Consider the following 15,964-nt stretch of genomic DNA (forward strand, 5'->3'; position numbering starts at 1 on the left):
CAGCACAGGGGAAGAGCCCTGCAGTTCTGTGCCACTCCAGGGACTATCCAAAATGACAACAGAATTCTCCTCAAAAGAAACTCCAGGAAGCAGCTACAGCTAACGAACAGATCAAAAATGATTTAAGCAATGTTACAGAAAATGAATTTAAAATAATAGTCATAATTAATCGCTGGGCTTGAAAAAAGTATAGAGGACAGCAGAGAATCTCTTGCTAAAGAGATCAAGGGACTAAGAAACAGAAGAGCTAAAAAATGCTATAAATGAGCTGCAAAATAAAATGGAGGTGACCACAGCTCGGATTGAAGAAGCAGAGGAGAGAGTAGGTGAATTAGAAGATAAAATTATGGAAAAAGAGGAAGCTGAGAAAAAGAGAGATAAAAAAAAAATCCAGGAGTATGAGGGGAGAATCAGAGAACATAGTGATGCAGTCTAACGGAACAAGACATGTATCATAGGAATGCCAGAAGACGAAGAGAGAGAGAGTGTGGCTGAAGGTGTACTTGAACAAATCATAGCTGAGAACTTCCCTGATCTGGGGAAGGAAAAAGTCACTGAAATCCAAGAGGCACAGAGAACTCCCTTCAGACATAACTTGAATAGATATTCCGCATGACATATCATAGTGAAACCAGCAAAATACAAGGATAAAGAGAAAATTCTGAAAGCAGCTAGGGATAAACATGCTCTAACTTATAAAGGGAGACCAATAAGACTAGTGACGGATCTCTCTACTGAAACTTGGCAGGCCAGAAAGGAATGGCAGGAAATCTTCAATGTGATGAAGAGAAAAAAATATACAGCTGAGAATCCTTTATCCAGCAAGTCTGTAATTTAGAATAGAAGGAAAGATAAAGGTCTTCCAGAACAAACAAAAATAAGGGAATTCATCACCATGAAACGAGACCAACAAGAGAACCTAAGGGGGATTCTGTGAGTGACATGTTGCAAGGACCACAAAGTACCAGAGAGATCACTACAAGCATGAAACCTACAGACATCACAATGACTCTAAACCCATATCTTTCTAGAATAACACTGAATGTAAATGGACTACAAGCTCTGACCAAAAGACATAGGGTATCACAATGGATAAAAAAACAAGACCCATCAATTTGCTGTCTACAAGAGACTCATTTTAGACCTGAGGACAACTTCAGGTTGAAAGTGAGAGGATGGAGAAATATCTATCATGCTACTGGAAGTCAAAAGAATGCTGGAGCAGCCATACTTATATAAGACAAACTAGACTTTCAATTAAAGGCTGTAACAAAAGATGAAGAAGGGCATTATATAATAATTACAGGGTCTATCCATCAGGAAGAGCTAACAAATATAAATGTCCATGCGCCAAATACAGGAGCCCCCAAATACATAAAACAATTACTCACAAACATAAGCAACCTTATTGATAAGAATGTGGTAATTGCAGGGAACTTTAATGCTCCACTTACAACGATGGATAGATCATCTAGACACACAGTCAATAAAGAAACAAGGGCCCTGAATGATACATTGGATCAGATGGACTTGAGAGATAGATTTCGAACTCTGCATCCCAAAACAACATCCCAATATTTTCTTCTCAAATGCACATGGAACATTCTCCAAGATAGATCACATACTGGGTCACAAAACAGCCCTTCATAAGTATACAAGAATTGAAATCATACCATGCATACTTTCAGACCACAATGCTATGAAGCTTGAAATCAACCACAGGAAAAAGTCTGGAAAACCTCCAAAAGCATGGAGGTTAAAGAACACCCCACTAAAGAATGAATCAGTCAAACAGAAAATTAGAGAAGAAATTAAGAAATATATGGAAACAAATGAAAATGAAAATACAACAATCCAAACGCTTTGGGATGCAGCGGAGGCAGTCCTGAGAGGAAAATACATTGCAATCCAGGCCTATCTCAAGAAACAAGAAAAATCCCAAATACAAAATCTAACAGCCCACCTAAAGGAACTAGGAGCAGAACAGCAAAGACAGCCTAAACCCAGCAGAAGAAAAGAAATAATAAAGATCAGAGCAGAAAGAAAAAATATAAAATCTAAAAAAACCTGCAGAGCTGATCAATGAAACCAAGAGTTGATTTTTTGAAAAAAATAAACAAAATTGACAAACCTCTAGCTAGGCTTCTCAAAAAAAAAAAAAAAAAGGGAGATGTCACTAATAGATAAAATCATGAATGAAAATGAATTATGACAACCAATCCCTCAGAATTACAAGAAATTATCAGGGAATAGTATGAAAAATTATATGCCAATAAACTGGACAACCTGGAAGAAATGGACAAATCCTAAACACCCACACACTTCCAAAACTCAAACAGGAATAAATAGAAAGCTTGAGCAGACCCATAACCAGAAAAGAAATTGAGTCAGTTATCAAACATCTCCCAACAAAAAAGAGTCCAGGACCAGATGGCTTCCCAGGGGAATTCTACCAGATATTTAAAACAGAGATAGTATCTCTCCTTTTCACGCTGTCCAAAAAATAGAAAAGGAAGGAAAACTTCCAGACTCATTCGATGAAGCCAGCATTACCTTGATTCCTAAACCAGACAGAGACCCAGTAAAAAAAGAGAACTACAGGCCAATATCCCTGATGAATATGGAGCAAAAATTCTCAATAAGATACTAGCAAATCGAATTCAATAGCATATAAAAAGAATTATTCACCATGATCAAGTGGGATTCATACCTGGGCTGCAGTGCTGGTTCAACATTCACAAATCAATGTGATACATCACATTACCAAAGAAAAGATAAGAACCATATGATCCTGTCAATACATGCAGAAAAAGCATTTGACAGCATTCATCCTCCTTTCCTAATAAAAATCCTTGAGAAGTGGGGATAGAAGGAACATACTTAAAGATCGTAAAAGACAATTATGAAAAGCCCACAGCTAACATCATCCTCAACGGGGAAAAACTGAGAGCTTTTTCCCTGAGATCAGGAACACGACAGGGATGTCCACTCTCATCGCTGTTGTTTAACGTAGTGTTGGAAGTGCTAGCATCAGCAATCAGACAACAAAAGGAAATCAAAGGTATCAAGATTGGCAAAGATGAAGTTAAGCTTTCAATTTTTTGCAGATGACATGATATTATACATGGAAAATCCGATAGACTCCACCAAAATTCTGCTAGAACTGAGACATGAATTCAGCAAAGTCGCAGGATACAAAATCAATGTACAGAAATCAGTTGCATTCTTATACACTAATAATGAAGCAACAGAAAGACAAATAAAGAAACTGATCCCATTCACAATTGCACCAAGAAGCATAAAATACCTAGGAATAAGTCTAACCAAAGATGGAAAAGATCTGTATGCTGAAAACTACAGAAAGTTTATGATGGAAATTGAAGAAGATATAAAGCAACTGAAAAACATTCTCTGCTCATTGGAAGAATAAATATTGTTAAAATGTCAATACTGCCTAAAGCTACATACACATTCAATGCAATCTCAATCAAAATTGCACCAGCATACTTCTCGAAGCTAGAACAAGCAATCCTAAAATTTGTATGGAACCACAAAAGGCCCCTAAAAGCCAAAGAAATTTTTAAGAAGACCAAAGCAGGAGACATCACAATCCCAGACTTTAGCCTCTACTACAAAGCTATAATCATCAAGACAGCATAGTATTGGCACAAAAACAGACACATATTCCAATGGAATAGAATAGAAACCCCAGAACTAGACCCACAAAAGTATGGCCAACTCATCTTTGACAAAGCAGGAAAGAACATCCAATGGAAAAAAGACAGTCTCTTTAACAAATGGTGCTGAGAGATCTGGACACCAACATGCAGAAGGATGAAACTAGACCACTTTCTTACACCATTCACAAAAATAAACTCAAAATGCATAAAGGACCTGAATGTGAGACAGGAAACCATCAAAACCCTGGAGGAGAAAGCAGGAAAAAACCTCTCTGACCTCAGCAGCAACAATTTCTTACTTGACACATCTCCAAAAGCAAGGGAATTAAAAGCAAAAATGAACTATTGGGACCTTATGAAGATAAAAAGCTTCTGCACTGCAAAGGAAACAGTCAACAAAACTAAAAGGCAACCAATGGAATGGGAAAAGATATTTGCAAATGACATATCAGACAAAGGGCTAATATCCAAAATCTATAAAGAGCTCATCAATCTCCACACCTGAAAACAGATAATCCAGTGAAGAAATGGGAAGAAAACATGAATAGACATTTCTCTAATGAAGACATCCAGGTGGCCAACAGGCACATGAAAAGATGCTCGTCGCTCCTCATCAGGGAAATACAAATCAAAACCACACTCAGATATCACCTCACGCCAGTCAGAGTGGCTAAAATGAACAAATCAGGAGACTATAGATGCTGGAGAGGATGTAGAGAAACGGAACACTCTTGCAGTGTTGGTGGGAATGCAAACTGGTGCAGCCACTCTGGAAAACAGTGTGGAGGTTCCTCAAAAAATTAAAAATAGACCTACCCTATTACCCAGCAATAGCACTGCTAGGAATTTACCCAAGGGATACAGGAGTGCTGATGCATAGGAGCACTTTTACCCCAATGTGTATAGCAGCAGTTTCAACAATAACCAAATTATGGAAAGAGCCTAAATGTCTTTCAACTGACAAATGGGGAAAGAAATTTTGGTTTATATACACAATGGAATACTACATGGCAATGAGAGTGAATGAAATTTGGCCTTTTGTAGCAACGTGGGTGGAATTCAAGAGTGTCATGCTAAGTGAAATAAGTCATGTAGAGAAAGACAGATACCATATGTTTTCACTCTTATGTGGATCCTGAGAAACTTAACAGAAGACCCTGGGGGAGGGTCAGAAAAAAAAAAGCGTTTAGAGAGGGAGAGAGCCAAAGCATAAGAGACTCTTAAAACTGAGAACAACCTGAGGGTTGATGGGGTGTGGGTGATGGCTATTGAGGAGGGCGCCTTTTGGGATGAGCACCGGGTGTTGTATGGAAACCAATTTGACAATAAATTTCATATTTAAAAAAAAAGAAAAATTTTAATTACCTCAAATTTGTGACACTGAACTACTCTTTGAGCTGCATGTTTTAATTACAGAAATATTTTTGTGTAAGGAGACAGTGTTTTTAATTAATTCTGTTTATTTTTAATGTATTCTTATAATGGTAGTCTCCATTAATTTTTAAATGGAGGTTAGAATTGACATGTAATAAAACAAGTAAATACACTCTAAAATCCATTTTTTTGATTGTGGAAAATGATATTTTTCACCATAGTTGCATATTCCTTGACTTCTACCTACCACCAAATAGAGTAAAATAGTATTACTTAACCTTTTTATCTAATTGTGTAACTACTGAAAGCATTATTTTATTATCTCCTGTTTCTTTCCAAGTATTAAGACAAAAATGTGGAAGTCTTTTTTTATTAATTGTATTTCAAAAAGAATAGCATTTCTATGAACTACATCAACGAATAATAAATACAATGCTCCAGAATAAGGGTAAGAGTGCAAATAACTCTAAAATGTCCACTGAAATACTTATTTTTCATTATTACGTCATTTTGAATATCTGAAACCTAATGCAATGTTATTTTTTCACTTGACAACAAAAATTTTACTCCCACATGGATAGTACCTGTGTATATGTGTATAATAGAATATAATTAATCACTTAAAAATGGTAGTTTAAAACAATTTTAATCAATGGTCTCTAGAATATGAAAAAGGTAAGAGCTGATTATGTTGATAATTTTTGCAAGTGATTAAATAACTTGGTTAATTGTTCTAAGGGAACTTTTCGCAGAAATTTAGATGGCATTATTTTTAACTAAACTGCTTTTTCATCAAACTGAGTATTTTCAGTGAGGGGAGGTATGTCTTGTGGTGGAGATATGTAGTATGCTCTGTATTACACTATCAACTAACCAAATTGAACTAGTACGTAAATTTGTCCAGTGATGCATTTATAAAAATAAATAATATACATAATAAATAAGTCAACTGCTACTATATGTAAAAAAATCCTGCATGTATAGTTTATAATAAAAAATAAAATAATTCTGTAATTTTAAAGTGCACCACTTCCAAAGGTTATAGATCCTTTAAACAAAATTACTAAGTAAGTTATAAAGAAAAACTTATTAATATAGCTTCAAATAAAAGAAATAATTAAAAAATTATTCACTTAAACCCATCTACAATTTTCTTTTTCTATGATGAATGTGTACTCTATGTGCAATAAAAATAAAAGCTTTTGACTAACCTAGAATTTTATAAGTCTATTCCTAATTCTAAATACCGCATGAAACCACAGGAATAATGTGGAAACAACGTTAATACATGAACAAATAAATTGCACAATACTTCTTTTCTAAATATTAATTATATACAACATATACAGCTTTATATTATCACAGCACCTTTGAATATGTTAGAAACTTAAATCTAAATAATTTTTAAAATATACAAAAAATAAGCTACAAAAAATATAAGACAACTTGTCTATTACAGATGACCATCTATGTGAAGCATTTAGTGTGGGGATTAATTTAATATTATATTTCTTAATATCTATTCGTCCTGTATCATTTCTGTGGAGATCAGGCTTCATATCACACTTAGGTAGATACACAATTACAAAATCTAATTAAAATGTGTTGATTGCAGGCAACAAAATAATAAAAGGAGGCAGTATTATTTCGTATTGAAACAAAAATATTAATAGTGTACAAAATAGTGTTTTACTGGTTGAATGAATTGACATTTAGTTTTTAGAAATTATTCTGCAGTATGTACATTCACATTGATAATGTGCACAGAGCAGTCAACAGAGTAAACAAAAGATGCGTACATAAGAGATTAATTAGTTAATAGAATCTCATTATTTTCTATTTTTTAACATTTAAATCACTTAAATAAAAATAATCTAATCAATGTAGAGGCTTGAATATACTACTTATAAAAACTTATCTTTTTTATTTTTATTTTTTACTTTTAGAAAGAAAGGGTATGAGGCAAGGAGGGGCAGAGGGAGAAAGAGAGAGAATCCTAAGAAGGCTCCATGCTCAGTGTGGAATGTGACTGGGACTCAATCCCATGACTCTGGGATTATGACCTGAGCTGAAATCAAGAGTTCGATACTCAACTGAACATCCCAGGTACCCCCAAAACTTCTACATTCAAAGTAAAATGGAATGTATTTTACCATATTTTTCAATTTATCCACTATGAATTCTAATCAAAAGAAAACGATGGAGGGCAGGAAGATGGTGGTGGAGTAGGAGAACCCTAGCTTCTTCTTGTCCCGCAAACACAAATGGATATCTAAACACTCTAGAAATCGACCTGAAGGCTGACAGAACAAAGTGCACAACTAGAGAGAGAAGGCCATATTGAGGAAGGCAGAGACTTAGACAAAATGCAAAGATAGGAAATTTATGCAAAATAAAAGAACAAGATACGGCCACAGCCAGAGATCTAAGCAAAACAGATATAAGTAACATGTCTCATGGAGAATTTAAAGAAACACCATAAGGATACTCACTGGACTTGAGAAAACAATAGAAAACATCAGTGAGACCCTTACCAGAGATGAGTTAAAAAAAGAATCAATCAGAGATGAAGAATGCAATAAATGAGATTGGGAAAAGACTTGATGCAATGAAAAGCAGGGTGGAAGAGGAAGAGGAATTAATTAGTGACCTAGAAGAAAAAAAAATAATGGAACAACATGAAGCTGAACAAAACACAGAAAGAATTATGTAACATGAGAATAGACTTAGGTAACAGTGACTCAATCAAGGTAACAACATTTGTATTGTAGGAGACCCAGAAGAAGAAGAGAGAGAAAAGGGGAAGAAAATTTATTTAAAGAAGTAATGGCTCAAAACTCCCATAATCTGGAGAAGGAAACTGACATCCAGATCCGGAGAACTCTCATAAAAATCAACAAAAACAGTCAAACACTAAGATATATTGTAATTAAAAAAGTAAAATATAGTGATAAAGAAAAAAATCTTAAGAGTAGCAAGATAAAAGTAGTTGTTAACATACAAAGGAAAACCCATAAGGCTTGCTGGAGATTTCTCAATAGAAACTTGTCAAGCAGAGGAAGTGGCATGATATATTCCAAATGCTGAATGGAAAAAAAAAAAAAGCTGCCGCAAAAAATACGCTATCCAGCAAGGCTATCATTCATAATAGAAGGAGAGATACAGAGTTTCCCAAAGAAACACAAACTACAGAAATTCATGACCACTAAAACAGCCCTACAAGAAATATCAAAGAGGCTATTTGAAAGTAAGGATGTGACCAAAATAACAAAGAGAAGAAAGGATCAGAGGAAATACCCAGAAACAATGACAAAGCAAGTGATAAAATTGCACTAAATACATTATCAGTAATTACTTTGAATGTGAATGGATTAAATACTCCAATAAAAAGATAGAATGTCAGAATGGATAAAAGATGACCCATCTATACAGTCTAGCAGAGACTCATTTTACAACTAAAGACACTTGCAGATAAAAGTGAGTGGATGTCACAAGAAATCTAGAGAAACAATAATTGTATTGGACAAATAGGCTTTATTTATTTTTGAGAGAGAAAGAGAAAGCACAAGCAGGAGCAAGGCAGGGGTGGGGAGACAGAGGGTCTGAAGTAGGCTCTGTGCTGACAGCAGACTATATTGGGCAAAATAGGCTTTAAAAGAAAGACTAACAAAAGACAAAGAAGGAACTATATCATAATAAAGGGGGTAATTCAAAAAGAAGATGTAACAATTGTAAGATTTATGCACCCAATATGGAGGCAACCAAATATATAAACCATTTAATAACAAACATAAATAAACATATTGATAATAATATAATAATAACAGGAGACTTTAATACCCCACTTACATCAATGGACACATAATCTAAACAGAAAATCAGCATGAAAACAATGGCTTTGAATGACACACTGAACCAGATGGACTTAACAGATATATTCAGAACATTTCTCCCTAAAACAGCAGAACACACATTCTTTTCAAGTGCACAGGAGACAATCTCCAGAACAAATCACATACTAGGTTACAAATTAGGACTCAACAAATACAAAAAGACTGAAGTCATACCATGCACCTTTTGTAACCACAATGCTATGACAGTATAAGCCAACCACAAGAAAACATCTAGAAAGACCATGCATACCTGGAGGGTAAACAATATGTTACTAAACAATGAATGGGTTAACCAGGAAATAAAAGAAGAAATTTAAAAGTACATGAAAAGAATTAAAATGAAAACATAAGAGTCCCAAACCTTTGGGATACAACAAAAGTTGCCCTAAGAGGGAAGATTATACAAATACAAGGCTAACTCAAGAAGCAAGAAAAATCTCACATATATCCTACACATAAAAGAGTTAGGAAAACAACAGCAAACAAACCCAAAACCAAGAGAAGGAAGGAAATAATAAAGTTTAGAGCTGAAATAAGTGACATAGAAATAAACAAAAAACAATAGAACAGATCAATGAAACCAGGAGTTGGTTTTTGAAAAAAATTAATAAAATTGATAAACCCTTATCCAGACTTATCAGAAAGAAAAAAAAGGACCCAAATAAATAAAATCACAAATTAGAGGAGAAATAACATTGAACCACAGAAATAAGAAGGATTATAAGAGAATATTTTGAAAAACTACATGCCAACAAATTTGACAAACTGAATAAAATGGACCAATTCCTAGAAACATAAACTTCCAAAACTTCCTAATTCAGAAATAAATAGAATACTTTAATAGATTGATAATCAGGAAAGAAATTGAATCAGTATTCAAAAAAAAAAACTCTCAAGAAACAAAAGTCTAGGGCCAGAGGGCTTCTCAAGCAAATTCTGCCAAACATTTAAAGAATTAATGCCTTTTTTACTCAAATGATTTCAAAAACAGAAAAGGAAGTAAACTTCCAAATTCATTCTATGAGGCCAGCATTACCCTGATAACAAAACCAGATAAAGACTCCACTAATAAAGAGAACTGCAGGCCAATATCCCTGAGGAACATGGATGTAAAAGTTCTCAATAAAATACAGCAAACTGAATCCAACTTTACATTGTAAAAAATCACTCACCATGATCAAGTCAGATTCTGGGTTTGTAAGGGTGGATCAATTTTGCAAATCAACCAACATGAAAGACATGAATGAAAGAATGAATAAAAGAATGAATGAAAGAAAAAGCATTTGACAAAGTACAACATTTATTCATGTTAAAAACCCTCAACAATGTAAGTTTAGAGGGAACAAACCTGAACATAATAAAGACCATATATGAAAAACCTGTATTTAATATCATCCTGAATGGGGAAAAACTGAGAACTTTTCCTCTATGGTCAAGAAAAAGGCAGGAATGTTCACTCTCAACACTGTATTTAACAAAGCTATTGGAAGTCCTAGCCACAGTAATTAGTGAACAATAAGAAAGGGCATCCAAATTGGTATGGAAAAAGTATAACTTTCACTATTCACAGATGACATAATACTCTATATAGAAAACCCGAAAGTCTCCACCACAAAAATGCTAGAACTAATAAATGATTCAGGAAAGTTGAAGGATACAAAATCAATGTACAGAAATATGTTGTATTTCTACACACCAACAATGAAGCAGTAGGAGAAATTAATGAATCAATCCCATTTGCATTTGCACCCAAAACAATAAAATATGTAGGAATAAACCTATCCAAAGAGGTGAAAGATCTGCACTCTGAAAAATACAACACAGTCATGAAAGAAATTGAAGATAACACACACACACACACACACACACACACACACACACACACACAACCTGGAAAGACATTCCATGCTCATGGATAGGTAGAACACATTAAAATGCCTATACTCATCTGGTGGCTCAGCTGGTTAAGCGTTTGACTTCGGCTCAGGTCATGATCTCACAGTGGGCGAGTTCAAGCCCCACGTTAGGTTCTGTACTAACAGCTCAGAGCCTGGAGACTGATTCAGATTCTGTGTCTCCCTCTCTCTCTGCCCCATCTCTGCTCATGCTCTCTCTCTCTCTCTCTCTCTCGCTCTCGCTCTCGCTCTCGCTCTCTCTGTCTCTCAAAACTAAATAAACATTAAAAAAATTTAAAAAAATGCCTATACTACCCAAAACAATCCACACATTTAATGCAATCCCTATCAAAATACCAACAGCATTTTTCACAGAAATAGAAAAAAACAATCCTAAAATTTCCATGGAAACACAAAAGACGCTGAATATCCAGAGGAACCTTCAAAAATACAAACAAAACTGGAGGCATCATAATTCTTGGCTTCAAGTTATATTACAAAACTCTAGTGATCATAACAGTATTGTATTGGTACAAAAACAAACACATAGGTCAATAGAACACAATAGAAAACCCAGAAATGAATCCACAACTATATGGTCAACTAGTCTTCAAGAAAGCAGGAAAGAATATCTAAGGGGAAAGACAGTGTCTTCAGCAAATTGTGTTGGGAAAACTGGGCAGCAAGATTCAAAATAATGAACCTTGACCACTTTCTTACACCATTCACAAAAATAAATTCAAAAATGGATTAAAGACCTAAATGTGTGACCTGACACAATAAAAATGCTAGAGGAGAACACAGGCAATAACCCTTTTGACTTTGGCTCTAGCAACTTTTTCTAGATATGTCTCCTGAGGCAAGGGAAACAAAAGCAAAAACAAACTATTTGGAATTCATCAAAAAAACCCAACAAACTTCTGCATAACAGTGGAAACAATAAACAAAACTGAAAGACAACCTATGTAATGGGGGAAGATATTTTCAAATGACATATCTGATAAAGGTTAGTATCCAAAATATATAAAGAACTTATACAACTCAACCCCCCAAAACCAAATAATCCAATTAAAAAATGGGAAGAAGACATGAATAGACATATTTCCAAAGAAGACATACACATGGCCAATAGATACATGAAAAGATGCTCGACATCATGGATCATCAGGGAAATACAAATTAAAAATACAATGAGATATCACCTCATACCTGTCAGAATGGCTAACATTAACAACATAAAAATCAACAGGTGTTGGCAAGGTTGTGGAGAAAAAGGAAACTTTCTTGCACTTTTGGTGGGATGTAAACTGGTGCAGCTACTCTGGAAAACAGTATGGGGAAACCTCAGAAAGTTAAAAATACAACTACCCTATGATCCAGCAATTCCCTACAAGGTATTTATCCAAATAATGCAAAAATACTAATTCAAAAGGATACATGCACCCATTGTTTATATAGCAGCATTATCTACAATAGCCAAACTATGGAAACAGGCCAAGTGTCCATTGACTGATGAATAGATAAAAAAGAGGGGATGTATACACAACACATACACACACACACACACATACACACACACATACACACCACACACTGGAATATTACTCAGCCATAAAGAAGAATTAAATCTTACCAGTGCAATAGCATGGATAGAGCTAGAGATTATTATTCTAACCTAAATAAGTCAGTCAGGATATCATTAATATGTAGAATTTAAGAGACAAAACAAGGATTAAAGAGGAAAAAATAGTGGGATAGAGAGGCAAACAAATATACACACTCCTATCTATAGAGAACAAACTGATGGTTACCATATGAGAGGTTGGTGAAGGGATGAATTAAATAGGTGATGGGAGTTAAAGAGTGAACTTATCCTAATGATCACTGGGTGTTTTATGGACATGTTTAATCAATATATTGTACACCTGAGACTAATATTACACTGTATGTTAACTAAATGGAATTTAAATAATTTAAGGAAAATAATTATTTTTGAGTGCTTGTAGGAGTGAAGGTACATAGTACATTGTAGTCCATCAATTAGACAGTCTACTGATGATTCAATATACTAAGTTCACTAGACGTTTCTTTATGATGACCAGTCTTAAGATTTGCTTTCCTTCTTTCTCTATTTAGTGACAAAAATAAAAACCAGAAAGATCAACAAGGACATTTCACTGGGAATATTCCAAGAGTCAATTAATGCAAACCCAAGAAATGGGAAGTATCTTAGACATGATAAGCTAAAAATATAATCATAACAATAATTAAATTAAAAATGCCACCAAATCAACTGATAAAAAAAGAACCAAAATAAGGAAATACATGTTTTTGTTCTCTCTGGCTTTTGTGGAAAACTAGTTTCAATGCTGTGCATATTGTTCTAAAATGTTAATATTTTCTCAAGTATATACAAAGAGCAGGTCAAGTATAGTTAATAGTCAAAAGGAGAATTCATAATCATCTATGGCCCATGTATAAATATGGTTATGCCTCAAACATCTGGTATATATATGTTAATGTTTAAGCCTCAAAGAATAAGAAAATCAATTTAGAGTTCTTTTTTCACAAAAGTTATGTTATGAAAGTGTCAAATCACTGTATTGTACACATGAAACCAATATCACACTATGTTAACTATGTGGAATTTGAATAAAAACTTTTTAAAAAGTTGTATTCTGAGAAATGAAGTTACTTACAGCTTTAAAAATAAAATTTCTATTTTTATATTCTGCAAAGATGACATCCATAAAACTATTGAAGTAGTCTTATAGAGATTCTGGGTAACTATTTCAAGACATTTTCATCTTTGTATATACAAACGTGTGATAAAGAGTATTTCTAATTACAGTCATGAAAGAAAGGATCACTGGAGCTGAAGAAAAATGAGGTATTCTTACTTAGCTCCTTCCTTAGGTGAGACCAGGTGGTCTTGACAGAAGCATTTAAAATGTATTTATATAATAAGTACATGTGCCAATGGTCATAAAGCCACAGTTATTTATTATAGAACACTTGAAGTACTGATTCATTTTTTGGGGCACCATCGTTTTATTCAAAATTAAATCAAGACTATGAATTTTTGAAGCTCTTAATTTTAGTACACCTTGGTACCTGCAAGGCACTGACTCTAGTGCTATAAGTTGGTTCAATTTTGAAATTCTTTGAAATGATTTGAATTATATGTTTTTGTTTGCCTATTTGTATGTTTTTTAGAGAGAGAGAAAGAGAATGGGGGAGACAAGTGGGGGAGGAGAGAGAGAGAGAGAGAGAGAGAGAGAGAGAGAGAGAGAATCTTAAGTAGGCTCCATTCTCAGTGGGGACTCGACATGGGGCTCAATACCATGACCCTGGGATCATGACCTGATCCAAAATCAAGAGTCAGGCACTCAACTGACTGAGCCACCCAGACACCCCTGAATTAAATGTTTCATTCATCAGGAAGAAATGAGAGCAGAATTATAAAATGATTATATATGAATAACTTTCACAAAGGTAAGTTTTAATTTTAAGTATTTTTCTATAAGAGTTATTGATAAGTATGGAATACAATATTGTAATTTACATGACATTTTCATTACCAGTAAAATAGTTACATTCACAGTCATAAGTAATGTTTAAAAATTTAGATAATAATTATGTCAATGAGATTGACATCATTGGAGGTATAAAAGATTCTGTATTGAGTAAATAGGAACACTAGATTTTAACAGAAGCTTGTTTAAAATATTACCTATATATCAAATATCTAAGAATTGTACTAACATTAAATGCTAAATAGAGCACAAACCTCTTCTAAATGTGTTTACATCAAAAAACACTTCAAATAATACATTAATTTAATGTACATAAATAATAAACCAAATCCTACTCACACTTTGCAAGGTAAAATGACACACAAGGAAGCATTTGAATGAAAATCCAGGAAGCATCTGCTGTGTTATGATTATAAAGATCCTTTATACTCCCTTTTGTCCCAAGAAATCACTTAAAAATATGTTAAGAGCATCAGTATGTCGTAAGTAACTTAAAGAATATCACAGAAAATTGGGACATGTCATTCTTTCTTCAATAAAATTTAAGATACCCCCAATTCAAAGCAGTTAGTCCTTTGTGTAGTAAACGAATTAATTGACATACTGAGAAAAACTGGTTAATTTTAAAGGACAAATTATTCAAAGCTATGAAATGTATTCAGTAATTTAATGCCGGAGAAATAAAATAAATGTCATTGTTTAGGTGTGACTCATGTGCCTTATATTTTCCTAGGTAGTTTAACAATTGAGATAAAAACTTTTTAAATATCCTATCTAAATCTTTGTTTCTACTCTCATATGACTAGAGTTATATCAGGGAGTATAAAAAAGTTTACATTCTACTTTCAAAATATCAAGAATTAAAAATAAATTCTCCTTTTAATAAATACAAACAGAAAAAAAATTTTTCAGTATTTAAAGAAAAAGGAAACATAATTACAACAAAATAATTTTGTAATAATTAAAGTGGAACAACATGATTGCAATCAACCTAAAAACCCAATAAGATTATTTAATATCATCCAAATTTTAAGCAGAGTGATAGGTAGGTAATTATAATTATTTTTCAGCAACACTATATTAGTGAATTTTTTTAGAAAAAGTAAAGTTTTTTCTTGTTTGTTTTTGGTCTTTAAAAATTCTCTTTCCCTGGATACCTTTCCTTTCAGATAGGGCAAGTAATTCCATGTTTCATGATACATTAGCCATCAGTTTCTACAAAACAGCATTGTATTACATTATTGCTGTTGACATTTAGAGTAAGTAAATGGAGAAACACCTTGATAAAACTTTTATTACACTGCACTGTTGCTTCCACAAATTTTAAATTTTTATGACAAGATTACAGTTAAAGTAAGCATAAGGTTCATTGGAACATCATTTTTAAGATATCTTTGTTTTGCTTGCCTTTAATAATGGGAAATTCAGATTACAAAATCAATGATCTTGGCCAATTTTGAAACCATAAATTATTGGAGTTTTTTGGAAGAGGAATGGAATTATGTTGTTCCAATAAAGTTATATCTCACTGCAGATTTCAATAGTTGATATCCTGGAATCAGTCTAGGACAAGAAAAATAACAAGT

General features: G+C 33.6%; 1 protein-coding gene across 1 annotated transcript in view; it reads right to left on the reverse strand.

Moving 5' to 3' along the window:
• Nucleotides 1-14,393: 14,393 nt before the first annotated feature.
• Nucleotides 14,394-15,964, reverse strand: part of PCDH11X (protocadherin 11 X-linked) — an 89,719-nt gene continuing 88,148 nt past the window's right edge. The window contains 1 exon segment of the mRNA XM_081794158.1: nt 14,394-15,941. Within this exon segment, the coding sequence (XP_081650284.1) occupies nt 15,897-15,941 (45 nt within the window). The 3' untranslated portion in view covers nt 14,394-15,896.

Source organism: Panthera onca, chromosome X (genome assembly GCF_046562875.1).
Source record: "Panthera onca isolate mPanOnc1 chromosome X, mPanOnc1 haplotype 2, whole genome shotgun sequence".
NCBI lineage: Eukaryota > Metazoa > Chordata > Mammalia > Carnivora > Felidae > Panthera > Panthera onca.